General features: G+C 40.9%; 1 protein-coding gene and 1 pseudogene across 5 annotated transcripts in view; both read left to right on the top strand.

Annotated features, from left to right (window-relative positions):
• The window catches only part of SLC11A2 (solute carrier family 11 member 2), a 37,516-nt gene extending 13,924 nt beyond the window's left edge, over positions 1 to 23,592 (top strand). For 2 of the 5 annotated variants that reach the window (XM_036251032.1, XM_036251033.1), the window contains exons 2-17: positions 972 to 1,025; positions 2,689 to 2,837; positions 3,362 to 3,487; positions 4,189 to 4,308; positions 5,772 to 5,878; positions 6,966 to 7,036; positions 7,149 to 7,216; positions 9,922 to 10,077; positions 10,715 to 10,873; positions 11,663 to 11,749; positions 12,816 to 12,935; positions 13,088 to 13,237; positions 13,776 to 13,849; positions 15,228 to 15,381; positions 17,633 to 17,686; positions 23,325 to 23,592. In XM_036251032.1, coding sequence (XP_036106925.1) covers positions 992 to 1,025; positions 2,689 to 2,837; positions 3,362 to 3,487; positions 4,189 to 4,308; positions 5,772 to 5,878; positions 6,966 to 7,036; positions 7,149 to 7,216; positions 9,922 to 10,077; positions 10,715 to 10,873; positions 11,663 to 11,749; positions 12,816 to 12,935; positions 13,088 to 13,237; positions 13,776 to 13,849; positions 15,228 to 15,381; positions 17,633 to 17,686; positions 23,325 to 23,402 — 1,707 coding nt within the window. In that variant the 5' untranslated portion in view covers positions 972 to 991 and the 3' untranslated portion in view covers positions 23,403 to 23,592. The other 3 variants (XM_036251034.1, XM_036251035.1, XM_036251036.1) reach the window with 3 other exon arrangements.
• LOC118623450 lies at positions 7,416 to 7,917 on the top strand (annotated as a pseudogene).
• Positions 23,593 to 27,463: the final 3,871 nt, after the last annotated feature.

The raw sequence follows: 27,463 nt of genomic DNA, 5'->3' as shown, positions 1-27,463 counted from the left end.
GATCTCTGCTCTTAAAAACTCATAAAAATGGGGCTGGCTGGGTAGCTCAGTTGATTAGAGAGAGCATCATCCCCAATTCACCAAGGTTTCGGGTTCCATCCTTGGTCAGGGCACATACAAGTATCAACCAATGAATGCATAAATAAATGGAAAAACAAATCGATGTTTTTATCTTTCTCTCTCCAAAATCAATCAATCAAAAAAATACTTGCTTAGCCTGGCCAGTGTTCCTTGGTGGTTGAGTGTCGACCCCATGCACCAGGTCACAGTTCAGTTCCTGGTCAGGACACATGTCCAGACTGTGGGCTTGATCCCCAGTGATCACATCGATGTTTCTGTCTCTCTCCTTCTCCCTTCCTCTCTCTCTCAAAATCAATTAAAAAAAATATATATATATATATAAATATATATAAATATATATATAAATACTTGCTTAAAAACTCAATGAGAGAAATCAGTTTGATTTTAAATTTGGGTTCATCTGGAGGCCCAGCAGAGACTAGGTGCTTGCCTGGCAGCCCCTGTTAGAGGTTTATTCAAAAGCATTTGCCTGCGTGTTGGACTGGTGGTATGGGGGTTCCTGGTCCTGGGAAACGTGCACAGCAGGAATGGGGCCACCCCCTCGCCTGTCATGCAACACACGTTCTTGGGGAACCTGGTGCTACACCATTCTAGAGGACCTGCTTCTAAAAATAACAATAATAAAAATTTACCTGCTTCTCTGAAATACCTTTTGCTCCAATTTGGTTTTGAAATCTTGCCAGCAAAAACATGATTAAGACTTACATTTTTTATTAAATATCTTTCAGTAATACTCTGAAAACTGTAATTATTTTCAAGGTTATCTCATTCAAAAAAAGAATTATTCTTTTCATATAGTAAGGGTTTGGTTGTACAGAGTACAAAATGCTGTTTCTGAACTTGTTAGTTTGTTCTTGTTAATTCCTCTCCTTCCCTTTTCTACTTTCCAGAATCCTATTCTAAGAACACCATGGTGTTGGGGCCTGAACAGAAGATGCCAGATGGTAATTTACAGGTTTTGTGTTTATTGTCTAATTTTTATTTGGAATTAGGTTTAAGTCAGTAACAGAAATTTACTATATTTTCCTTCTCGTCTATTCCAACAAAAACTGTCCACATTTGCTTTCCCCTAGCCAACAATGTCTTCATGGAGATCTGCTCCATTCAGAAGTCACCATGTGGTGACTTAAGACAGTAAATGAAAATGGCTTTATAACCACAGAGACCTGCCTTATCTCGTGTCAGTTCTGAGATAAGCCAAAATTAGCTACAAGTTTGCTTTCTATAGCAGTACTGCTTGCAAAGGCAGTAATATTCACAGACCTGTCATAAAAACTTCTAGAGTGCTTTGGCTGCTGATGGCATTTCAGATATGTATGCAACAGTAGAATACCGAGTGTGCACCTTATACTGTATATTTGATGAGAGCGTCTTGACTGCTTTGACTGATCCTTCCTAATTATAAATTTCCCTTTTAGCATTTCCATTCCTTTTTTATAAATTTTCTTAATAAGTTCAGGGCCACTTCAGGTAAAGTGGGTCAGCTCCTTATAGAAAGAAAGCTTTTGTTTTTTGTAACTGGAGGTTGTAAGGATTTCTTGGGAATACTGAGATTAGAGCTTTGTGGTTCAAAATAGCCATTTGATGGCTACAGCAAACTGGGTTTTGTATCTTTTCTTGGCAGATTAGCCTTTTTCTTCCAATCCCTGCCCCCACCCCCTCCCTGCGTTTAAGATTAACTACAAAATGCCAGGGTCAGGAAAACACTGACATCAGTCTTAGATGAGCTCTCCTATCACGAGGTCACACGTGACCCGAAGCTCTTAACTGCAGGCCTTAGTCAGAAGGCAAAGGGGTTCCTGCTTGGTGGTTTCCCTGCAGATTTTAGCCTGAACTGTGGCAGGATTTTGCAACTTCCACATTTTCTGAGAAGCCTGCCAGAGGTATAATGTCCAAGGATGTTTCTTTGAGTAAGTCCTACCAAATATTGGGAGGAGTTGTGGTGGGTGGGTGTCCCACTAGGCTGACCTAGTTTCTTTCTTCTAAAAGGTAGTTTTTTAGGTTATTAAAAAGGCCAGTCTGGAACTGTTATATTTTGAACCCTAGACATCAGTATTTTTAGAAGAAAATGAAATGGTTCTAAAGATTGCCTAGTGGGAATAGAAGTTTGAAAGTAGGAAAACCATTGTGAGATAGATTAGTGTTAAAAACTGATCTAGAGCTGAGTGACTGGGGAAGGGGGTGAGAGGGAGCTTTTTACCATAAGCTTTTTTGTATTTCTCAAATTTTCAATCATGTGAATGTATTGCTTATTGAAAGTTAATATATTGCCCTGGCCAGGTGGTTCAGTTGGTTGGAGCATTGTCCCATACACCGAAAAGTTACAGGTTTGATCCCTGGTCAGGCTGCCTACAGGAGGCTACTGATGGATGTTTTTCTCTCACATTGATATTTCTCTCTCTCTCTCAAATCAATAAAAACATATCCTCAGGCGAGGATTAAAAAATCAATTTATTAAAAAAAATAAATACAAATAAAGTATTAGAAGTAAACTGAGATACAGTCAGATTGCTCTTGAGCCTTTAGGGTATTCAAAATATTTTCAGTATTAATGGATGAATTGTTAGCTTGTTTTTGAAAAAATTATTTTCAAATCTGTTCATTCAGATGATGCTTCTGAAGACCATGGGGACTGCGCCAGTCTTGGTGCCATTAATCCTGCCTACAGTAACTCCTCTCTTCCACAATACACCGGGAACTCAGAGGAGCCCTTCACTACCTATTTTGATGAGAAGATTGCCATTCCTGAGGAGGAGGTTAGTGACAGGTCGTTGGAAGAAAAAGATATGTAGGGAAAACATGGGTAAAAAGTCTGCTGGAACTCAAGATCAAGATCAACAGCCTCAGATCTAATTTTGGCAAGCCGTCTCTGAAGACTCAATTTTAAAAATCAAAATAAGTAGAAATTGTTAAGGAAAATGAGGGCCTTGAAAACTATTGCCAGCTTGTATTAGCATTTTTGGATCAAGGAAGTATGTTCCTTTTTTATGTTGGCTTTTGTCCCATTTGGGTAGTGTTTGGACACAGAGGTACTGATATTTTTACTCCAGTTTTAAAATGAGAGGCTGATGGAAAAGGACAGGTAAGGGAAAGGCTCTTACTTGGACAGAAATAACCAGCTTATTGATAAGAAGTGGATAAGATGAAACTTGTACACACCCAATATCCAACATCTTAAATCCTTTGTTCTTGTGATGTTGATATTGTTGCTTTGTATGTGATAAAACAGATTAGTGGTTTGGAGATGATAATCAGTTTAATTTCTTTCCCTCTCCTATAGTACTCTTGTTTTAGCTTTCGTAAACTCTGGGCTTTCACGGGACCAGGCTTTCTTATGAGCATTGCCTATTTGGACCCAGGAAACATCGAATCTGACTTGCAGTCTGGAGCAGTGGCTGGGTTTAAGGTAAACATCTAGTTCTACCTTTGTTTTATTTATTTATTTATTTATTTATTTACTTACTTACTTACTTACTTACTTACTTACTATCCTCGCCCAAGGATATTTTTCCATTGATTTTAGATGGGAGGGGGGTTTAGGAGACAGGGAGACAGAGACAGAGACATTGATGTGAGAGAAACACATTGATTGGTTGCCTCCCAAAAGACCCCGACCTGGGTGAGGGATTGAACCTGCAACTCTTCAGTCTGTGGGCCAATGCTCTAATGACTGAGCCAAACCAGCCAGGGTGTACTGGTGTCTCATTTAAACACAGACAACACATTTTCCCATCCTTTTCCTCTACTCAGCCTATTGGATATCAACCTGTGGACCTATATGCAGATATTTCATTGGCAGTAACACGTAAATGAAAAGTACTTTCTTGCCGGGTTTTTAATTTTATTTTATCCATATAGTTGGTTTTTTATTTTATTTCATTCACATAATTTTCTTGAATAAATGAGAAACTGCAGATAGGAAAATCTAAGGCTCAGAGAGGTACAAGGAGACATACCGGGTTATGTGCAGAACCTGATACAAAACTCAGGTAGTTTGATTCCTGACCTGGGCTCTTACCTGAATGGTGTTTTTCATTCACATTGCCAAACAACCAAAAAAACACCTCAGTTGTCTAATAAATGTTGTGGTGGAATTTTGTTCTCTAGTTGCTCTGGGTTCTTCTGTTGGCCACCATCGTGGGACTGCTGCTGCAGCGCCTTGCAGCCAGGCTGGGAGTGGTCACTGGGCTGCATCTTGCTGAAGTGTGTCACCGTCAGTATCCCAGGGTGAGCAGTGTACTGTTCTGTTTGTCTATCACCTGCCTCATAGGAATCTGTGTGCCTGTCAATATGTGCTGGCCCTACTACTGTATACTGAAACAATGGAGGACTTGGGGTCAAAGGCCCTGAGGACTAGGAGTCCCAAGGGAAATTCTCTAGCCATCTCTTGCTGCCAAGCCACGTTTCTATGCTCCTTCAAAATTTAACTTGAGATTCACTTTTTTTCCAGAGAGTTTCCTTAGAAAAATTCTGTTTGAGTAAACATTTACCATTCACTCTGCCTTCTGGCATCTAGTAGTGCCCAGCTCATGGAGACGTGGGGGCTGCTGTCTAAGCATTTTCATTTGTACGTTCATATTACTCTATCACTTTGCATTATATGTATTTTCTTTTTGTTTGACTTTGCTAATGATTAGAAAAAAGTAAGTTCCTTCCTTATAATACAAACTATTTGTGGCAGGATCTTTGGATTTGCTAATTATTATTTTTCAATTTACTCTGACCCTGGATGTTACACTGTCCTCTACAGCTTCCTTCTGGACACTTTGGGCCTTTCTTACTGCCACCTAAGGCAGAAATGGAGCCTATGTCTAGAAGACAGCTTTACCCTAGCTTCGTCTTTGGATAAGATACTGCTGCTAATCCATCTCTGGTTTGTCCTAAATGTGTAATCTTCTTTCCTGGCTATAAGAAAATATTTGTATCTTTTTCTTTTTATATGCTTCTTAAAAGAAAACTTTGGTAATTTATCATTTCTTTTAGCTTTTCTTTATGTATCTTAACAGTTGTTTTTTGTGACCAATTTTTGGGTAGTAGATACCTAGAAGTGTTTTCTCTTCTGGCCTCATTGAGCCAGCATTAACTAATTTTGTCTTTCACCTGCATTATTTAACAAGATTAGTTTCCTATTTTGTTATACACCACCCAGTTCCAACCCTTTGCCTTGAGTTCCTTTGCATCAGTCCTTTTTCACTTGCTTCTGTATTGTTATTATTACAGTAAGGATGACCCCAGCCTTTTCACATTTGTTTAGTCTCTTCAGCTATGGTCAGGATTGATATTTTCTTCTGCAGTCATTTTCTGTTCTCTCTTGAATAATATTTAGACCACAGTAGCATCTTTATTTCCCCCTCAGCCTTTTAGAATTGTTTTTCAGCAGGAAATTAAGTGAGAATTAATTAATGGATATTTCATTCCTCTCTTGAATGGAAGGCAAAGAGAAAACATTAGGATCAGCTGCTGCCCATACCTTGACTCATAAGCTCCCCCACACAGAAGCTCGCTTGCCTTCTCTAGCTAGGCTCCCGGTGCAATGATGGGTCAAGTGGAGCCATCTGATACTTTATCTCTAGGCTGAAGGCTTATAAAGGGTTGTTTATGAATCAGTTCCAAAGTGTGATTCCAGACTATGGTGGAAGTTCTTAGAAATTATTAATTAGAACCATGTCTTTCTTCTGTTTGGTGTTTAGGTCCCACGAATTGTCCTGTGGCTGATGGTGGAGTTGGCTATCATTGGGTCAGATATGCAAGAAGTTATTGGCTCAGCCATTGCCATCAATCTCCTGTCTGTAGGAAGGTGAGGGGGTTTCCCTCTAGAAAGTAATCAATATTTTGCTAAGATTTCAAAGCAAATGTAAAATCAAAAACCCAACTCATTTTCGCTTTTCAAGATTTAACTAAAGTTTATTGTATTTTCTGTGGAATCTTTCTAGGACCACCTTTCTCTTTCCTGGCAGATGTAGGCTCTGTATCTTCCATGTTCTTGTGTTCGATTATATATACCTCTGTTATGCAGTATGTGTCTTATTTGTATATTATTGTATATTATAGTTATTTGTATATCAAGTTATTCCATTAGACATTGAACTCCTTGAGGGATAAGACCCGTTCTTTCCTTTTTATTTTTTTTTCTTTATTGATTTTAGAGAGAGAGGAAAGGAGAGGGAGAGAGAGATAGAAACATCAGTGAGAGAAAACATCGATTGGCTGCCTCCTTCATGCCCCCCACCTGGGCATGTGCCCTGATCGGGAATTGAACTGGTGACCTCCCGGTGCATGGGTCGATACTCAAGCACTGAGCCACACCAACTGGGCCCATTCTTTTTTTTTCTAAAAAAAAAAATGTTTTTGTTGTTAATCCTCACCCAAGGCTATTTTTCCATTGCTTTTTAGAGAGCATGGAAGGGAGGGAAGGACGGAGTGCGCGCGCGTGTGCGAGAGAGAGAGAGAGAGAGAGATAGAGAGAGAGAGAGAGAAACATCGATGTGAGAGAGACACGTCAGTTGGTTTCCTCCTGCACAGCCCCAACGGGGGCCAGGGATTGAACCTGCAACCCAGGTATGTGCCCTTGACTGGAATTGAACCTGCAACCCTTCGGTCCGTAGGCCGACAACCTAACCACTGAACCAAACTGGCCAGGGCAAGACCCATTCTTTTCAGCTTTGTATCCTAAATGTCTGACATAGTAGATAATCAAGTTTGAGTGAATATTATTCTGTTGGTGCTGTGATCCTTAACCACCCAAGGCCTGGCCTCCTGCCACTGTCTCCTCTCCCCCAAGTCCTTACTTCTCCAATGTTGTATGTATGGAGAGCTTTTGGGAAGGAAGTGCTTCTCGATGTTTTCTTTCTTTCCTTTAATTCCACTTCTTATCTCTGGTTTAGGGTTCCCCTGTGGGGTGGAGTTCTCATCACCATTGCAGATACCTTTGTATTTCTCTTTTTGGACAAATATGGTAAGTAGAGTGGGAATGAGGCGTTTAGACAAAGACGCTACTTTTCCATCATGTGGCTGATGGGGAAGTCTGTCTCCTGTGAATTTACTGCTGCATTTATTTTCCCCTTTAGGCTTGCGGAAGCTGGAAGCATTTTTTGGCTTTCTCATCACTGTTATGGCCCTCACATTTGGATATGAGGCAAGTGTTCCAGGCTTTTCATTAGCTTTTTAAAACAAAAAAAATTTTTTTTTACCTTTATTATAAAAGACAATATAATGCTAGGAAGGTTTAATTGCATTGCATCTGCTAAGAAAAAGCTAATTGCTTCCTCTCAGTCTGAAAGCAGACTGAGGTGACCTCTGAAAATAGCTAGCTATTCACTTGACTCAGAAACCATGCAAAATCATGCAAATTAAGAGGTTTAAAAATTTGTGTTCACTTTAAGAACACTCATGAAACTGCCCAGGCCATCAAGGTATGCATATCAGAAAAGCTATTGAGTATCTGATTGCACTTTACAGAAGCAATATGTGTCATTCTGTCGTGACAATGGTGGAGTTGGTAGGTGTACCCAAGCCTAAGAGTTAGGCTGGACATAGGGTCGGTGGCCCATAAAGAGTGCTGAATTTTTGTTACACATGCTTGAAAAGGAAGAGAGTAATGCTGAACTTAAGGTTTTAGATGCGGATTCTCTGGTCATTGAGCACATCCAAGTTAACAAAGCCCCTAGTGTGCGGTGCAGAACCTACAGATTATGCCACACACGAGCTCTCCCTGCCACACTGATGATCCTCACTGAAAAACAGCAGATTGTTCCTAAACCAGAAGAGGAGTTTGCACAGAAGAAAAAAACATCCCAGAAGAAACTGGAAAAAAAAAAACGTATGGCCCAGGAGTAAATTCAGCATAAAATAAAAAATGTTAATAAAGTAAAAGCAGAAGGAAAAAAAGAAAGGAAAGAAAAAGCCAATTAAGCCTTGGGCCAATTTTGAAGGAATATTATCTATAGCAAAGACTAGTATCCAGGAAGGTGTGCAGGGACTCCTATGTCAAAATGACTGGCCTTGCCCTGGGCGGTTTGGCTCAGCAGTTAGAGCGTCGGCCTGTGGTCCAGAGAGACCCGGGTTCGGTTCCGGCTAAGGGCACGTACCTCGGTTGTAGTTTGTCCCCGGCCCTGGTTGGGTCGTGCGGGTGGCAACCACTCAATGTGTCCCTTTCTCATCGATTTTTCTCTCTCTTTCTCTCTCTCCTTCCCACTCTGTCTGAACAAAAAATGGAAAAATGTCCTCAGGTGAGGATAAAAAATTAAAAAATGACTGGCCTTTCTAGAGCTTTCCAAACTAGATTCCCTGATTCCAAATTAGCATCTCGACAACAACAGCTTTGGAGAGGATTAGAGAGGGTATTATAAGGTGATTCTTGGCTGTTAACTTAGCGGGGTCTGTTTTTGCTTATTCTGGTTTACACCAATTGCAGCTTGAACTTTCTCTGTATTGCAGCTGTAGGGTAGATAGTAGATGTTTCCTGGTTTGTGCCCTAACCCAGACACTCCTAGGAATCAGTACCATTATATGCAGTAATAGCACCTTTCTGTGTCCAGTTTAACCAATTTATGTTTATTGGCCTGGCTAGACTTTTAAAAATATATCTAATCTATGAGTACATTATATAGCTTGGTCTAAGACTTTCAAGAGAAATGCTGAAACAGGAAAAAGTATAAATGAAAAATGTTTACAAATGAGTCAGCTTATGCTAGTGGCAAACACAGTGATTTTTAGATAAATATAGGTGTGCCTGGCTGGTTTGGCTCAGTGGTTGAGCGTCGACCCATGCACCAAGAGGTCACCGGTTCGATTCCTGGTCAGGGCACATGCACAGGTTGTGGACCCAGTCCCCAGTGGGGTCATGCAGGAGGCGGCTAGTTGATGTTCTCTCTCATCAATGTTTCTATCTCTTTCTCCCTCTCCCTTCCTCTCTCAAAAATCAATAAAGAGCCCTGGCCAAGCGGTTAGAGTGTCGGCCTGCGGTCCAGAGAGACCCGGATTCGGTTTCCGCCAAGAACGTGTATCTCGGTTGCAGTTTGTTCCCAGCCCTGGATGGGTCGTGCAGGTGGCAACCACTCGATGTGTCCCTTTCACGTCGATGTTTCTCTCTCTCTCTCTCCCTCCCACTCTATCTGAACAAAAAATGGAAAAATGTCCTCGGGTGAGGATTAAAAAAAAAGAAATCAATAAAGAAATTTAAAATAATAATAGAAAGATAAATATAGGTGAACAGAAGCATAAGTGTGTGGATAATTAAGAACTGACTGTATTTTTGGGTCTGTCTCATAGGAGTTATTGTGAAATTAATATCAATAAGTCCCTTAGCAGCCATTTCATTTCTTTAGAATATTAACTATATTCTGTACACATCTAAAATATGATGTAAAATATTCAGGTAATCCAGTGTTGAATTCCCTGATCTCTGGCTGCAAGCCCCTTATGCTGCTGGGTTTTCAATGGTTCGGTACTCCTCATTATCCTAGGTAGTTGAAGAAGAAGGGGTTGTCAGGAAAGGAAAAAAGGATGCTGAGTGTTTCTTTTTTTTTAAATCCTCACCCAAGGATATTTTTCCATTTATCCTTAGAGTATGAGGGAGGGAGAGAAGGAGAGAGAAAGAGAAACATCGATTTGAAAGAGACACATTGACTGGTTGCCTCCCATGCAACCCCGATCAGGGCTGGGGACGAACCACAACTGAGGTACATGCCCTTGACCGGAATCGAACCCAGTTCTCATTGGTCTGCGGGTTGATGTTCTAACCGCTGAGCCAAACTGGCCAGGGCCTGAGTGTTTTTAGTACTGTTATTCCCTTGGTCTCATATTTCAGTAAAGGCTAATAGTTGTTATGTTGGTATGTAGTATGTTACAGTGAGACCCAACCAGAGCGAGGTACTCAAGGGCATGTTCCTGCCATCCTGTTCAGGCTGTGGCACCCCGCAGCTCCAGCAGGCTGTGGGCATCGTGGGAGCTGTCATCATGCCACACAACATGTACCTGCATTCTGCCTTAGTCAAGGTGAGCAAAGCCTTTATCTCAGTGGCCTCCTGGGTAGGTCATGGGATGTTTCCCTTTAGTTGCAAGGAACACTTAGTTTACAACTGTTAGAGCCCTAAAGGAGCAAGGTATTTTTCCATGGTTAGACATTTATAAACTCTACACACATGGACTCTGTTTTATGACCAGAGATAACTAACCCCAGAGAGAAACTAGAACTAAAGTTCTTCATAAAAGGTCTGAAAGTATACCAAGTCTCTTGTGTTTTAATCTCAGAACCCTGAGTGGCCTTCAGGAAGTCAGGAGTAAAGAGCCCAGGCAACCTTTACCAGTCAGTCTTACACAATAGTTTGCTGGGAGCTTTCAGAGACCTGTGTAATTAATGTTGTACACTCCTTAGGACAGGTCGTTTTTTGGTTCTTCCAGCCACAATAACTGAGAGCTCAATAGTCACTTATTTGAAAAATGTGCCGTGTCATCTAAGGGTCATGAAGTTCTTACTTAATGAACGAGGATGTAAGCAAGTTCTCTCACATTTCATCTGGTCAGTTGTTTGCCCTCTAAATCTTTCAGTTGTCTCTAAAGTCATGAAATATTACAAGGAAACTTGTTTCAAAAAGTAAAAAAAAAAAAATGACTACTGCTATTGTCTCTCCAGTCCAGACAGGTAAACCGAGCCAAAAAGCAGGAAGTTCAAGAAGCCAATAAGTACTTTTTCATTGAATCCTGCATTGCTCTGTTTGTTTCCTTCATCATCAATGTTTTTGTCGTCTCAGTCTTTGCCGAAGCATTTTTTGATAAAACCAACCAGCAGGTGGTGAGTAAGCCAGGGTCATGAGTGGTAGTAAATGTGAGGGTAATGGGAAGGCCAGAATGGGGTAGGAAAGGATGACAATGTCTTGGAGCTCAGGAAATTGACCTGCATCCTCAGTGCTGTTCCCTAAGTCACTGCACTAGTCGGTCTATGGTCTGGGGCTGACAAAATCTAGACCTTTTCCCTGCTTTTGGCTGATAAGGGAGATTGACTCAGACTAAAGATTGCCTCATGCTATTTTGTTAGTAGCTTCACACTATTCGGCCCTTTGTTTCCTGTTTATCAGCTGCCAGCCTGCTTGCCAGTCCTGCCATTTGGTGAGGAGGACAGTTTGGGAGGAATCAACAGATAAAACAGAAACTGTTGCTAGAACAGATTGTTTTGTCATTTTGAATTCTCTGTCTTCTCAGTTCCTGATTGCCTGTCTAGTTTTGATCACCAGTTTGCTTCCCATCTCTAGGACCTCACACTCCTGGCTCTGCTTTGACTAAGACTCCCTGTTCTGGATGTCCTCTCATATTTGAAGCTTTCTTAAGGGCCCTCTTTTCCTGTAATCATTTAAAATGACCCAACAGTGCACATCCTGACTCAGTAAATATTTTTGATGACATGGGGTGCAGGAATATTGGGGAGGTGATACTTGCCACCCATCTCTGCCCCATCCCAGCCTGTCTCCAGTGTCTCACCTCCAGGCTGTGTCACATAGGTGACTTGTGTGTGATCTGTAGGAGACCTCTTATCTGGTCCTTGTCTTGAAAATAAAAGTTGCTCCTATACTGCTCTCTTTTCCAGATTGAAGTCTGTAGAAATAGCAGCAGTCCTCATACTGGCCTTTTTCCTGATGATAACTCAACACTGGCTGTGGACATCTACAAAGGGGTAAATCTATTCAGATTTGTGTTCTTTGCTCCTGAACCAGTATTCTTGGTACAGTATCTGGTCTTTTCTGTGGGTTCACTTCAGAGCTGAGCATATCTTCCTTTGGAATGTCATTTATTTCACAGGTCCAGATGCTAGACAACCATTTTGGACTACATAGAAGTAATAAGGGATCTGCTAAAAAAATGAATTGTTTCAGCAGTTCCCACATGTGTGTTGATAGTATAGTGTTCTACAGGATGTTAAGTGGGGTGGTTGAAGAAAGTGTACCTAGCCCTGGCCAGTTTGGCTGAGCGGTTAGAGCCTCGGCCCTTGAAGCAAAGAGTTGAGGGTTTGATTCCGGTCAAGGACTTGTACCTCAGTTGTGGTTTGGTCCCTGGCCCTGGTTGGAGTCATGCAGGAGGCAACCAATCGATGTGTCTCTTTCACATTGATGTTTCTCTCTCTCTCTCAGTCCTTCTCTTCCTCTCCCTTCCTCCTTCCCACTCTATGTGAAGATAAGTGGAAAAATATCTTCAGGTGAAGATTAAAAAAAAAAGAAAGAAAGTATACCTGGTGATGTGGGCTTCAATGGGGCCTCAGTCCCTTTTATGCTGGTTACATTGTGAACCTCCAAGAGGAGAATATGTGTGTATGTAACATTTCCCAAATTTATTTGACCTTTCTTTTCACTCCTGTTATCTTCTAAAATAGTGTGTTAAGCAGTATAATTTGAGAAATGTGGTATAGAGTGTCTAGTTTTGATCACCAGTTTGCTTCCTCACACTCCTGGCTCAGCTGTGACTAAGGACTCCCTGTTCTGGGTGTCCTCTCATATTTAAGATATAGGTTGAGGATGAAGCTTGGAGAAGAGAAAGGACTAGGCTGAGGAATGAAGGACCTTCCCGCAAAAATTTAGGGTGGAAGCTTTTAGAATGAGGTTAGGACCTGAGTCAAGCTTCTGCAACAGTGCCCTGCACAGCCCCTGGTTTAGGTGGGTATGTAGCAAAGAAGAGAGAGAATGCTCTTTTGAGTGTTGTCTAAGCAGTTCACTGAAACACATCTGTTTCTCCCTTGCCTCTCCCAGGGTGTTGTTCTGGGATGTTACTTCGGGCCTGCTGCACTCTATATCTGGGCAGTGGGGATCCTGGCCGCAGGACAGAGCTCCACCATGACAGGAACCTATTCTGGCCAGTTTGTCATGGAGGTATGTGCTGTTTTGACTGGTATAGACTAGAGGAAGAGGAAATTGCCCTTTTGTTACTTATTAATCTCATGCCTCTAAGGTCTTCTGATCCTCTCCACATCTTTTTAGTTTCCTGTTCCAGACACTCATCCTGCTTCTGTGTTTTCTTTCAGGGATTCCTGAACCTAAGATGGTCACGCTTTGCTCGAGTGATTCTGACCCGCTCTATTGCCATTATCCCCACTCTACTTGTTGCTGTCTTCCAAGATGTGCAACATCTAACGGGGATGAATGACTTCCTCAATGTTCTGCAGAGCTTGCAGGTGAGGAGGAAGCTGGGAAAACTCTCATCCCATTTAGTCAGGCAGCATTATATATTCCCCTTAGGGACCAAAGCCTAATGCCAAGTGCTGAGGAAAATTTAGAGGAAGAAAGAGGCATGATCTTGGTCTGCAGTAAATGTGTATGAAATCCCTGGCATCCACAAGGCTTCTAGAAATGACTTGGTTTTTTTTAAGCCTATTGAATGAGAATTATAAACTACAATACATATAGAATACAAAATTATTGTTCATTAAGCCAGGCGAGTATTAAATGACACATAGGACACTGCTAGGTCCTAAGCAGGTTAAGACAAGGCAGACACAAATATTTATAAAGACACGTGATCATACTTGATGCTAGGTTAATGACAGCTGTATAGATTTCAACATAATGCTTCAGCATTTGGGGTGATAGGAATCATTTCTCATGGAGTAGATAAGGCAAGGCCTATGTTTTCCTTTCACTAACAGTGCTGCTCTCTGGAGTGATAACGAGGACCCCAGTAGCCCCATCTGATCTTATTTTTTTCTTTTCCAGCTTCCCTTTGCTCTCATACCCATCCTCACGTTTACCAGCTTGCGACCAGTAATGAATGACTTTGCCAATGGAATGTGAGTGTACTCCTCTCGGTTCCCCAAAGCTATGTGGGATAAGGGCATCTTCATTAAGTAGGCCAATCAAAAAATGAGTCATACAGGGGGTGGAGAGGTGGTTGCTAGCGCTGCCCCTTCAGTCTTTGGCTTAGAAAATGGAGACAGAATATAGTAAAGGAAGGCAAGCCCTTTTTTATTTTCTAAGGGAGAATGTTCAGCTTTTAGGGCTTTAACTCTAGCTTCAGCCACTGAAATGTAAAGCATCTTTTCTTATTTAAAAATATTTTTAATTGATTTTTTAGAGAGAGAGGAAGGGAAAGGGAGAGAGAAACATCGATAGGCTACCTCCTGTGTGCCCCCTATTAGGGATCAAGCCCACAACCCTGAGCATGTGCCCTGACTGGGAATCGAACTGGCCACCTTTCAGTGCATAGGATGATGCCCAACCAACAGCCATACCAGCTAGGGCTGAAGAGTAAACCCTGTTAATTCCATGTTGATGACCTGAATGAGAAAGGCATGAGTTAATACCTTTTACATACATCTTTAAAGGATATGAGGGTAGCCCTGGCCGGTTTTGTTCAGTGGTTAGAGCATCGGCCCATGGATCAAGAGAGTCCTGCTAAGGGCACGTACCTCAGTTGCGGTTTGTCCCCAGTCCCAGTTGGGGTCATGTGGGTGGCGACCACTTGATGTGTCTCTCTCACTTTGATGTTTCTCTCTCTCTTCCTCCCTCTCTCCCTTCCGCTCTGTCTGAAGATAAATGCAAAAATGTCCTCGGGTGAGGATTAAAAAAAAAAAAGGATATGAGGGTAGTTGAAGTGACTAGTTGCATCTCTAGGGACTCTCATGATTTGTTACATTTTTAGGGGCTTGAATAACAGGGGTTATTTTATAGTATTTTTTCTCCTCTTTGTCTATTTGTGTCTAACTTTGGCTAATTTAACGAAATCAGGCATTTTAAGAACCATTTTTCAGTTATTCTTTTCTTATTTTGAGAGTACATGTATTAAAGCTGGGGACAGTGAAACATGGAAGAGTTCAGGAGAGAAGAAGCAACAGGAGAGAGCCTGGGCAGGGCAGCTTTGGCTCACTGAGAAGTCAGAGAAAAGGGGGCCTTGGAGACAGGTTCAGAGGGTTAGTTCGGGAGGAGCTGCTGCTGCCCATTCCTCCCCTGGTTGCAAGTCTTGCGAGGTTCCTTAGAATTTAGGAGATGCATGCCTGTGGAGGAAGCAGAGGAAGAAGGGAAAGGCGTGGGCATGCTTCCTCAGGGGAAGAGGAACACACCTATTTTGAGATGGTTCTTACTTCTGTCCTGTCTGCCCTATAAGATGCAGTGTACTTTTCTGTTTGTGGACAGGTTATTCCACCAGTGACTGTGCTGATTCTTTTACAGTGGCTGGAAGATTGCAGGCGGGATCTTGGTCCTTATCATCTGTGCCATCAACATGTACTTTGTCGTGATTTATGTCCAGGATTTAGGACATATGTTTTTGTATGTGGTGGCTGCTGTGGTCAGTGTGGCTTATCTGAGCTTTGTGTTTTACTTGGTAAGTCCAGTCAGGAGGGGGAGGGGCATAGGTATCAGGGGTGGCAGAGGTGGGGCTAATATCCAGAAAGGACCCAAAAGAGCAAATAGCAATCTATCTACAGGGTATTGAGATAATTTACATGAAATTGATAAATCAGCTATGGTTAAAAATATATATATATATATATATATATATATATATATATAGTACACACACACACACACACACACGCATACACTTTTTGGTTAAACAGTATTTTTAACCATAAAATTTGGTTCCTTAAGAGCTATCATCTTTCTGTTTCTGTCACTTCTGTCTAGTTTCCATTCTTAATAATTCCTAACAAAAGAGTGTGGAACTAAAAGAAAAGGAGCAGTATAGAAAGCAGTGTGTGGAACAGGGTTGGGTTGGAGAAGGGGGCTCTGCAGTGTGATCTCACAGCTTTGAGGTGGATCACATGTGGGTTCACACCCCTTCTCAGCTCTGCCACTTAATAGCTGTCCAGGAAGGAAGTAAATTCAAAGTGATATTCTCACATTGAATTATTTTAGAATTATTAAAAATGATGGTTATGCAATAGACAATAGTGTGGGGAAGGCAGGAGTGGGGATGGGAGTGGGGAGCAGAGAGGGATCAATGGGGAAAAAGAGGGGACATCTGTAATACTTTCAGCAATAAAGATTTAAAAAATAAAATAGAAATTTTTAAACAAGAAAGAAAATTAACAATTGGACTCAGAGGGAAGGGGAGAGGGGAGCAGGAAGAGATTAACCAAAGAACGTATATGCATGTATTGCTTAACCAATGGACACAGACAATAGTGAGGTGAAAGAGCAGGGTGGAGGGGATCAGTGGGGGAAATAGGGGGAACATTTAATACTCTTAACAATAAAGATAATTAAAAAAAAAAAAGATGGTTATAGCCCTGGATGGTTTGGCTCAACAGTTAGAGCGTCGGCCCATGGACCAAAGGGTTGTGGGTTCGATTCTAATCAAGAGCATGTGCCTGGGTTGCAGGTTTAATCTCTGGCCCTGGTCAAGATTGTAAGGGAGGCAGCGAATAGATGTGTCTTCTCACATTGATGTTTCTCTCTCTCTCGTTCTCTCTCTACCCTGCCTCTCTACTGTAGAGATCAATGGAAAAATATCCTTCGGTGAGGATTAACAACAGAAAAAGAAATGATGGTTATAAAACCATATAGAAAAGGAATGTGGAATTATGTATACCCAGATATTAAAATTTTTTTCAAAATTCTAGAGTCTACATAAAAATGGTAATAGTACTTTTAAGATGAGAGGATTATGGATATACTTTTCTTTATTTTTCAAATCTTCTATAACATAACTTATATTAATGCAAAATGGCTATAACAACAACAACAAATCCACCTCCCTGTTCTCTACAGGTTTCTCTGAAACACACAAGGGTTGAGGATTAGGGATAGCAGAATTTGTACCATATCTGCTGAAGAGAATGGTTAAGGATGGAGGCTGGAAACCCACTGCTGATCTTGATAACAGTTAACGTAGTCCCCAGGCCAATGTCTGCCACAGGTTAGGTACTTGATTGAGAGAATCACTTTAGTGAATATTGAAAAACTATTTATGTCCTGGATTGATACATCCCTCAGTAAACCTTGGGCACTTTGCTGTGACCCTATAATCCAGGGACTTACTCCAAGGAAACCCAAGTAACTGAATATGTCCTTGACAGGAATTGTTTTTAAAATTTGCTATAGAAGCTAAGAGAATCCTTTCTTCATGCAAAGTGGTTATGAAGGTGCTGAGTTGTCCTCGGGCAGCCTGAGACTTTTGAAATTGTTGAAGACTATTTTTAAGGCTGAGGGCTGATTCTAGAGTGGGTTACTGCTGTTTAGCTCCAAAACATATATTTCATAGAGCAGTTTAGGAGACTCTTCAGTTGTATTATTCTGTCATTCTCCTCATCATAAAGAAGGGGTAGGACTGAATAAAAGTGGTCTTCAGGAAACTCCAAACCCAATAAAAGAAACAAACTACAAACACAAGTAGGAGCAAAGGGAACTTAATATTGTAACTAGTATGGAAAAATTTTGCTGAAGAATGCAGATTCCAGGATGTTTTGAAGGGATTGTGGGGCTGGGAGAATGACTTTGTGATAGAAGATAGGTAAAGCTGGGTATTCAAGGAAGAGAGCAGGTGTGCGCCTGCCTGAGCAGTACAGGGGGAGCAGTGGATAGGAAGGCTTTTCATAGAGGTTGGTGAATGATGGCTATATTTTGTCTTTCAGATTTGGCTATGTTTGATTGCATTGGGCATGTCCTTCCTGGATTGTGGGCGCACGGTAAGCACCTCTAAAGTCCTGACTGAAGAAGCCACCGGTGACTATACTAAGTAGACATTGGATCAGTCTGTCTGGTCCAGGTAGCCATCAGAGCCAGTGTGTTTCTATGGTTTACTGTGTGAACATAGCCAAAAGTATGTGCTGTTGCACAGACTGCATTTAGGACTCAACTGTTCGTTGTGAAAGACTTTATTTCACATGTGTTTGAAAGATGGAATTTTTTTCTTCTTGACCTCCTAACCTGGGAACTGGATTAGATAGGATCTTTGAAAAGCTGACGATTTGCTGCTATCACTCTAACACTAAACTCTTAAGGAGCTGCTGAAGGGCCAGCTTATTTTATCCTTTTGAGAGATTAATCTCTATGCATGATTCTTAATTAGGCTATATGTTTTAAAAAGTTGGAAAATGCAGTAAATTTTATAACAAAGGTACACAGTGGGTATGCAGATTTATTTATTAAAAGATAATGGATTTTGTCCTGGCCAGTTTGGCTCAGCGGTTAGAGCTTTGGCCCACGAACCAAAGAGTCGCAGGTTTGATTACAGTCAAGGGCACCTACCTTGGTTGCTGCTTGGTCCCTGGCTGTGGTGGGGTCATACGGGAGGCAATCAATTGATGTGTCTCGCTCTCCCTCCTACTCTATCTGAAGGTAAATGGAAAAATATCCTCGGGTGAGGATTAAAAAAATATGATAATAATAATGAATTTTAAAAGACTGAGAAATACTTATGCATACCCTTTCAATTATTTTAATTATAAAAAATAAAACCTCAACTAGAGTGGTTTTATCCATATTAAATATAAAACTATGAGACATCTACCTCTATTAGATTTAGAATTCTTTCAATTAAGAATTTCAGTTTTCTACTTTAAATTTCTCAGTGGAAGTTAAGAAGGGTGAGAAAACATAAAGGTGATAAATGGACAAGTAGCGAAACTAACCTGTAGAGGGTGGTTACTAATCACTTCGAGAGTCACATAGAAGATTTTCCTCAGAGATTGAACGCTAACCAGGATTTTCTTGGGAGTACTGTTTTTAATAACTTTTATGTTAATATACAGAGCTTTCCTGATACTTACTCTTGAGCATGTAGAGTTGTAAAACCTTCACCTTCCTCCACCAGGAGGGTGGTGATAGAAAAAGATGGTAGCGTTTATAAACTGATGTTCTCGTGAGACTTTGGGGTGAGGAGAAAAGACTTGAAAGGAGAAGAAGAGCCATCTGTTATATTCCTAAAAGCCACCTCCTACCAGCATCATCATGTTCTCCTGAAGTGTGCCCAGGATGGCTTGCAAGGCAGACTCAGGAGCTGTGGACCTAACCGATGCAATGCTGTCGCTCAGCAAGTCAGTAGTTATCACTGACGGCAAAGTTCTCTCCCAGCAAGGTTGCACTGGGCTACCTCTCTTCAGCCGTTCCCTCAGAGGGAAACACTTTGAGACCAGGTGCTGGAGCTCTGGAGTCAGAGGAAATGGGTCCCTTCAGCATGAAGCTGCTGCTCTTCAGCCACTTCCAACATTTTTACACGTGGAGCCCGAGACTGTGATTATCTCAGATGAAATCACATTGGTGTGATGGAGATAAGGAATCAAGTCTTTTATAGCTGTTGACTTGGCGAGGACAGTAATGGGAATGGCACTGAATGACTTCTCATTTGGGGGGCTTTCCTTCTGGAGTCCTGATGGATTGATGTTCTCTGTTCATTTGAGCACCCGAAGTTATTATTGCTGACATTTGCACACAGTCAAAAGTGCAGACTGGATAGATTGTCTTTTATAAGTAATTAAGGGTAAACTGTTTCACTGACCATACCTTCATCTCAGCCACTCAAATAATATAGCACAGGATCATGAAAGACACATTTCCCTAACCATTCCTCCTCATTCTGCCCCTTTTCCCTGTGAAGGTGTCAGAGAGGGACATCTGAAGCTGCAGTAGGTCTGGCTACAGTAGGTGAGGGCCAAATTGACCAAACAATTCTTTGTAAAGATGGTACAGACACATTTACCTTTGCCGCGAGGCTGGGTGGGCCCAGTCAATCTCTCAGATTCACAAATATTCAGAAGTCCAGGTAAAAACTACCACTTTTCTTTTAAAAGTTGTATTTATGACTTGTACTAATGGAAAATTTCTTGCCAATTAAATGGCATTTTATAGTACATGTATGTAGTATTTCAGTGTTAAAAAACTCCCATCCTGTGTTCTGTTCTACCCTCTCAGATAGTGAGTGTACTTCACCTAGTACTCTGGGCACAGTGAACAACGCTGAGACCTTTCAGGTTTCCCAGGGCCAGCACGTGCAGTGTGCCTTGGCAGTGTCTGTGTGGAATGTTTAAGGATATACGTTGTACTTGATGTAAATCAGTCCGTGCTCTCCAAAACTGTGACATGAAGTAATCGTGCTGCTCCAGCCTGCAAGGAGCAATGGGTGGGGAAGAGCTGCAGTTTGGCTCCTGTGAGGTTGTGCTAGTGGTTTTAGGAGTGGTTACAGCTGAGCTTTTAGTGACCACTTAATAATATGTAAACTTGGTTTATAATTAAAAATATTTTTCTTTTTCCAATTTGGTTTCCTGGGTATTTTTTTAACCTTGAAAATACTTTGTTAATGAGGGTCTCAACAACTTTGAAATACTGAAACATCAGCTACCTCCTGGAATGACGTACTAAGCCCACACTGTTCGTATTTCCTCTTTAGAAGGGATAGAGAAATAAATAAGTTTAATCCTTAAGACTTGATGAGTTGCAGACACCAAACACTAATTTATGTTTACCCACTTAGTCAAATAATTTTGCTTTTGCTAAAGGTCACATCATTACCATATTTAAACTTAAAAAAAATTTTTATTTGGCCTTTCTTTGGTCTAAACTGAACATGTTTCTACCTATAGTCTTGTTTCACCATTGAAATATTCTGTATATACTGCCAATAAAAAGTAGGAGTATTTGAAAAGAGAAATCAAAATTGTCAGCTTAAAAAAATGAGCATATTGGCAGGCCCAATATAAATGGGAATATTAGCACCATTTAGTAAAGACAAAGACAGGTTCAGGCACAGTGAACTGCTAGCCCTGTCACCAGATGCATGGGGAAAATCTGAGTCAGCACGTGATTTGTCCCAGAGTGTCACTAGAACTTTATTTTTCCTTTTTCTGTTGCGTGCGTTCCCTGTCCTACAGGGGCTAGATACTTGGGTAACACCGTAGAAAGAATCTGGGAATTTTGTGCTGTCTGTTGTCCTACCTCATTTAGCTCTCTCTTCTTAATTTGGGTTTAATTTCAGAACTAAAATAGGATGCATAACATTTTGAAGATCCTGAGTTGAGATATTTCCCTTAGCTCTGCGCTCTGGAACTTTGCTCCTTCATTGAATAGGACCAGTGAATCAATGTGTCAGCTTCTCTTGACACCTTAGCTTCTGAATAATCTCAGTTAATTCTTATAACAAGAAGATCAACTTCTATATAGATGAGGTAACTGAAAGGCCAAAAAATAAAATACCTTCCCCAAATTACATCGCTAATGGGCGATTGGCATTTGAACTTGAATAGCTTAACTACAGGACCAACATTATCTTTACCAAACAATCCTACATAATATACAGTACATCCTTCATGTGAGTTTAAGACACCAAGCTTTGGCCCTGGCCGGTTTGGCTCAGCAGTTAGAGCATTGGCCTGCGGTCCAGAGAGACCCAGGTTCGGTTCCTGCTAAGGGCATGTACTTCAGTTGCAGTTTGTCCCCAGCCCTGGTTGGGTCATGCGGGTGGCAGCCACTTGATGTGTCCCTTTCATATCAATGTTTCTCTATCTTCCCCTCTCTTCCTCTCTCTCCCTCCCGCCCTGAATAAAAAATGGAAAAATGTCCTCGGGTGAGGATAAAAACAAAACAAAAACACCATGCTTTGGTTCTTAGAATATGTTTTAGCTCTGAAGTTGCCAAGTGGTAGACTAATTTTGTTTGCCCCGTGCTAAATTAAAAAAAAAAAAAAAAGTAACAATGCTTTTTGGCAGGCATAGAAAATGGGCAGGCCCTCTATGACCCTACACCAACAGTAGCTAAGAACTAATAGTTTACTCATTTGCATTACCTCTCTGCTGCTTAAAGTACTTTGGCCTATTCTGTGCCCTTTAGCCCCATTTCTCAATGTCCCAGAGAAATGTGACAAACCTCCAGTGAAGGAGTTCTATTAACTCACCTAAGTGACATCATCTGGGGATCACAGAACTAATAATGCAATTCTTATCCGGCTTGTGTGGCTCAGTGGTTGAGCATTGACCCATACACCAGTTGGATTTCTGGTCAGGACTCATGCCCAGGTTGTAGGCCCAATCCCCAGTGAGGGGTGGGCAGTAGGTGGCCAATTGATATTCTCTCTCATCAGTGTTTCTATCTCTCCCTCTCACTTCCCCTCTCTCTAAAATCAATAGAGGGAATAATAATAAACCCTTGCTTACTACATAATGAGGAAGCCCACCACCTTAGCTCATTTGAGAAAAGGCTGCAGTGAATTGTCAGTATGTCTGGAAAACCCGAGTTGTAAAACCCTAAAGTGAGTAAGCAAGCTAAAGTCTGAAGAGCTGTTTTTCTGTTCCAAGGCCAGTGTGACTCAGTATTCCCTATCCCATTAGTTGAGACTAATTTTATCTTGGGCTCCATTTGGACTCATCTTTAGGCAGTCATCACTAGCCTGTGAGGTATACAGGGCTATGTGTAATGTGTTAAAAGAACTTAAGTTTATGGAACACTAACATGAGATAGCATATTGATGTACTTGGAATTTGCAAAGGTAGCATTTATTTCCATTTTACAAATAAGTAGAATAAGGCTCCAAAAGCTCATAGGAAGTGGCAGAGTTGGAGCTTGAACCCAACTCCAGTGCCTTTTCCACTATACTATAATAGGACTATTTTCTTCCTAGGGATTTATAGTCTGCATTGTTCATTCATTCACAAGCTGCTGGTGACAAGGAGCAATAACATTTCCAAAGCCCTGAGTAATAACAGTAGGGCTAAAATGTGACTCAGGGATTATCCCACAGTGTATGCAGAGGAGAGAAAAAGAGTTAATGCAGATTTACAAACCTCAACACTCTAGGAGTAGAGTCTGCCATGTGTTTTGAAAGCAGCTGAAGTGATACTGATACAGAATGACAAACATTTGGGACTCAGGTCATCCCCCTCTCTTAAGCACATGCCGTTTTGTGTTTGTTTTTGTTGTTGTTTTAATGAAAGACTTGCTTAGGTGCCAAAGGGTACTGGGGCTCAGGATTTAGATCATTTGAAATGTGATTTCTAAACACATAGTACTAAAATACAAAAGTAGTCAGTACATTTGCCCTTGATATCCTGATCAGAAGCACCCCTCCTGAGGCAAAGTGTGTTACAAGAATAGTATAAATGCAAGTTGTGCAAAGGGCATTTGGCACTATTTCAATCCTTAACTATTTCAGCTCCTAGCTATTTTTTTATATACCATAAATTATGTACTGGTAAGCCATTTCTTTTCTGAAATAAAAATATAGCAGTACTGAAAAAAGGCCTATATTGATATGCTATTTATAGATACTTAAGTGACAATTTTAATATTTAAATACTTATAATTCAGTCTAACCCTTTTCCCTCTTTTTGTCCTTAGTACCATCTGGGATTGACAGCTCAGCCTGAACTCTACCTTCTGAACAACGTGGATGCCGACTCACTTGGGTCTAGATGACTGATGGCCTGCGAGACTGTATAAGAACCATTTTCTCTTAGTCCATTTGTGCCAAGTGTCCCATTTACATATCTCTGTTAGTTCAGAGGTGAGTTTTGTTCAAATGTGTTGAACAAAAGGCAAAAATTTCCTCATGGGAAGACTTAAAAAAAAAAAAGCTGACAGCTGTTAAGTGTAGGTCAGAGACCCACCCACCTCACAACAGCCCTACAACAGCCGGAGTTAACTGATTGGCCTGGGATGGCCACACACCCCTATGGGCTTGTGTCTTAACTCCTGGAATTAAAAAATAATAATCTGTAGGTATTTATGTAGACCTGAACATATCAGTTTGGGTAGAGCTTTAAGATTATAAAAATTGATAGATCTTTTGTATTTTTAAAAAACATATTGTTCAGACAAACCAGGTATTTGTTTTGTCTGGATCACAAGTAAGAAAGAAAAGGGAGTAATGCTCTTTTTCAGAATGAACTGGTCAAATTGACTTACCTTTTGAAGTGGTGCTTACTATGGCCAGTTAAATTTCACTTCACTTTTAATCAACCCAGGCCCTTAGTAACTACTGATACTGGCACATCATTTCTAAAGAAAACATTTCTTACATTTGGCAATCATACTTAATCCTACTTATCAGTATGCTTTATAATTGTAATTCTCTTGTTGCTTTTCTTGAATTTTTTTTTTCAGAGATATGGTATTTTCCTAAGCGTTTAATACCTAGTAACAAGATCCAGAAACCATACTTTAAAAAAAAATGAGAGAGAGGAAAACATTGAGGTGAGAGAGAGACATTGATCAGTTGCCTCTGCATGTGCTCTGACTGGGGATTGAACCTACAACCTCTTGGTGTATGGGATGATGCTCCAACTCACTGAGCCACACTGGCCATAGCCTGAAACTGTACTTTAACCAATGGTCAGTTTTCTGTACTGCATTGTGTAATGCAGCCCATTCTAGCATTCAATATTTAGGTATAAAAAGAAGAACCATGTAATATTTAACTGTGTAAATCCCAACAGAAGATAATGGAGGTCTTAGTTTTCTTTCTAATAATTGTATAGTCCTACCATTTCTCTTCTCTCTTTTCTCATTAACAGTCCCACATCATTTCTAGGTCCAAAGCTTATTTCCAGGAGTGGCTTAGATTTCTAATGTTGAATCTCCTAGGGAGTGCTAAGCATTTTATTTCAAGATATTTATACCAAGTAGTAATATGATATTGGAACTAGACTGGCACTTGGAAGATTAGTCCACATGTCACGAACTGCCAGCCTACATGTGGGTTATAGATTTTTGTTTTTTTCCTCTCTTCCTAACCAGGATTGTTTGCCCTTAAAATTTTTATAATAAAAATTTAATATTTAAAAATGCAAAGTTCCGGCATGGTTATCTGCATGTTATTAGATTTTCAACACTGAGCTCATGTTCCTGCATGGAAGTGCAGTTGGCTGGAACTGAATAGCAACTTTGCGTTTTTTAAAATATGTTTTTTATGGATTTCAGAGGCAGGGGGAGAGAGGGAGAGAGAGAAACATCAATGAGAAACATCAGCTGCCTCCTGCACGCCCCCTACTGAGGATCGAGCCTGAAACCTGGGCATGTGCCCTGACCTGGGATCCAACTGGCAACCTTTAGGTGCACAGGACAACACTCAGCCACTGAGCCAAACCAGCTGGGTGCAGCTATCCATTTTTTTTTTTTTATCTTCACTTGAGGATCTTTTTCCATTTATTCTCAGACAGAGAATAACACAGAAGTGAGAGAGACACATTGACTGGTCGCCTCCCGCGCAACCTTGACCAGGGCTGGGGATGAACCGCAACCAAGGTACGTGCCCTTGGCTGGAATCGAATACAAGTCTCATTGGTCCGCAGGCTGACGTCTAACTGCTGAGCCAAACTGGCCAGGGCACAGCTATCCATTTTTAATGGAATATATTTCAGGGTGGGTACACCCCTTCACTCATTTCCTTCCAGCCCCAAAGCATTGAGTTTGTAAACCCTGAAGTCTTTGTGTGACTTACAGCATCATTTTCTTTTTTTTAGCATAAAAGTTAAATATCTGACCTCTCTGCCTTATTTTATTTATTTTTAAATATGTGTTTATTGATTTTTGAGAGAGAGAGAGGAAGGGAGAGAGAGACAGAAACATCGATGTGAGAGAGAAACATTGATCAGCTGCCTCCTGCATGCCCCCTATTGGGGATCAGGCCAGCAACCCAGGCATGTGCCCTGACCGGGAATCAAACCAGGACCTCTCTGTCCATGAGATGATGCTCATTCCACTTAGCCACATCAGCCAGGCTCTGCCTTATTTTAAAACAGTGCAGGTTTAATTCCCAGTCAAGGGCATGTACCTGGATTGCAGGTTTGATCCCAAGTGTGGAAGGCAACCAATTAATGTGTCTCTTTCACATCAATGTTTCTCTCTCCCCCTTCCACTCTCTCTAAAAATCAATGGAAAAAATATCCTTGGTGAGAAACAAATCTAAACAATTGCCCATCTTTATTCATAATGATTTGGCTCTCTAAGTGGCAGGGATATTTCTAAGATGGTACTTTAAAATTCCCTCATTTCTACTTCGGGGGCCCTTGAAACTTCTGATGAGAGCCGCAGCCATGCAGCCCAGGTTCGAGTCCTTCTGATTTTAGTATATGTGCTACCCAAACCAGCAGAGTCCTTCTGATTTTAACAATGAAACTGATTTAACATCAATTAGCAGCTTTCACCTGAAAGAGACTTTTAAAATGAGTTTCACTGTCTTGGTTTCTTTATTCACAGACAGCAAGTCCATGATGAAAAGATTTGCATTGTCCTTCCTCCCTGGACAATTTCATTTCCCAGTAGTTTCATTCCCAGAGAGTATTTGGAGAAAGAAAGAAAAAAAAAGCCCCCCCACCCCCGCAATTGTTTTGCCACTCATAAAAAGATGAGGTGGTTGGTTAAACAGAGAGTATGTACTTGGGGGTATTTCTGTAGCTCTTCCCAATTCTTTAACTATATGTTACTAGGAACAGACTTGAGTTTACAAAAACTTACAAGTATACCTGTCAGGTCCTACAACTCTTGTAATCAGAAACTTTAATAATAAAGCAAATTGAATCATGTTAAAACCAGTTGAAGAGGTTGATATCTAAGAAGTGAGTCTTGGGTAAACTTTTTTTGCTAAATTAAGGACATTTAATTATTCTCTAATTTATGATTTAAAAATCTGGATTCTATATTATATGCTTATATAGATATTAATACATTCAATTTGAGGAGTAGCCTAAATGTGGTTTAATACTCAATCCCTGTGGTTTAATACTGGAGTCATTTTGTAAAAGGATGCTCTGACGATGCATACCCAGAATGTCAGAAAAATGCAGTTAAGTAATTGTTATGGAGCAGCTGCTGTTACATAACTGTGTGTCACTTAAAATAAAAGGCATTCATAGCATATCCAGGCACATGAAATAATTTAGCAAGTGAGGCATCAAGGGTTATAGTAGCCAATGAAAATAGCCTTCTCAATGCTCCAGACGTATTGTGCAAATTCAGGTACTGTATGTTATCTACTCATAGGGTCTTCCTGCAGTGGCCCTCCCTCTTTACCCAAGCTTATGTGTGTGAATGAGCTTCCTACATACTTTTCTCCATATGTAATAACATAACTTGTGAATTCTCACGCATAGCTACTCTAATAAATACTTTGCGTTGCTTTTTTTTTTCTTTTTAATTTTTTTTTTCTTTATTGATTTTAGAGAGAGGGAGAGAGAGATAGAAACATCGATGAAAGAGAACACTGGTTGGCTGCCTCATGCATGCCCCCTCTGGGGATTGGCCCACAATGAACTGGTTCGATGCTCAGCCACTGAGCCACATCAGCCAGGTTGCTTATTTCAAGCAATAAATATATTACTGTAGTTCCCTCAGAAGATTAGAATAGTCTGGAACCTTTTGGGTTTTGTTAGAAAAGCTGTTTCTTTTTTTCTTTTTCTTTTTTTTTTTTTTGTGGTATGTGCCCCTAGCGGGAACCAAACCTGGGACTCTCTGGTCCGCTGGCCGACGCTCAACCACTG

Source organism: Molossus molossus, unplaced genomic scaffold (genome assembly GCF_014108415.1).
Source record: "Molossus molossus isolate mMolMol1 unplaced genomic scaffold, mMolMol1.p scaffold_m16_p_10, whole genome shotgun sequence".
Classification (NCBI taxonomy): Eukaryota; Metazoa; Chordata; class Mammalia; order Chiroptera; family Molossidae; genus Molossus; species Molossus molossus.
Note: the sequence above shows the minus strand (reverse complement) of the source record. Positions and strands in the feature narration are given on the sequence as shown.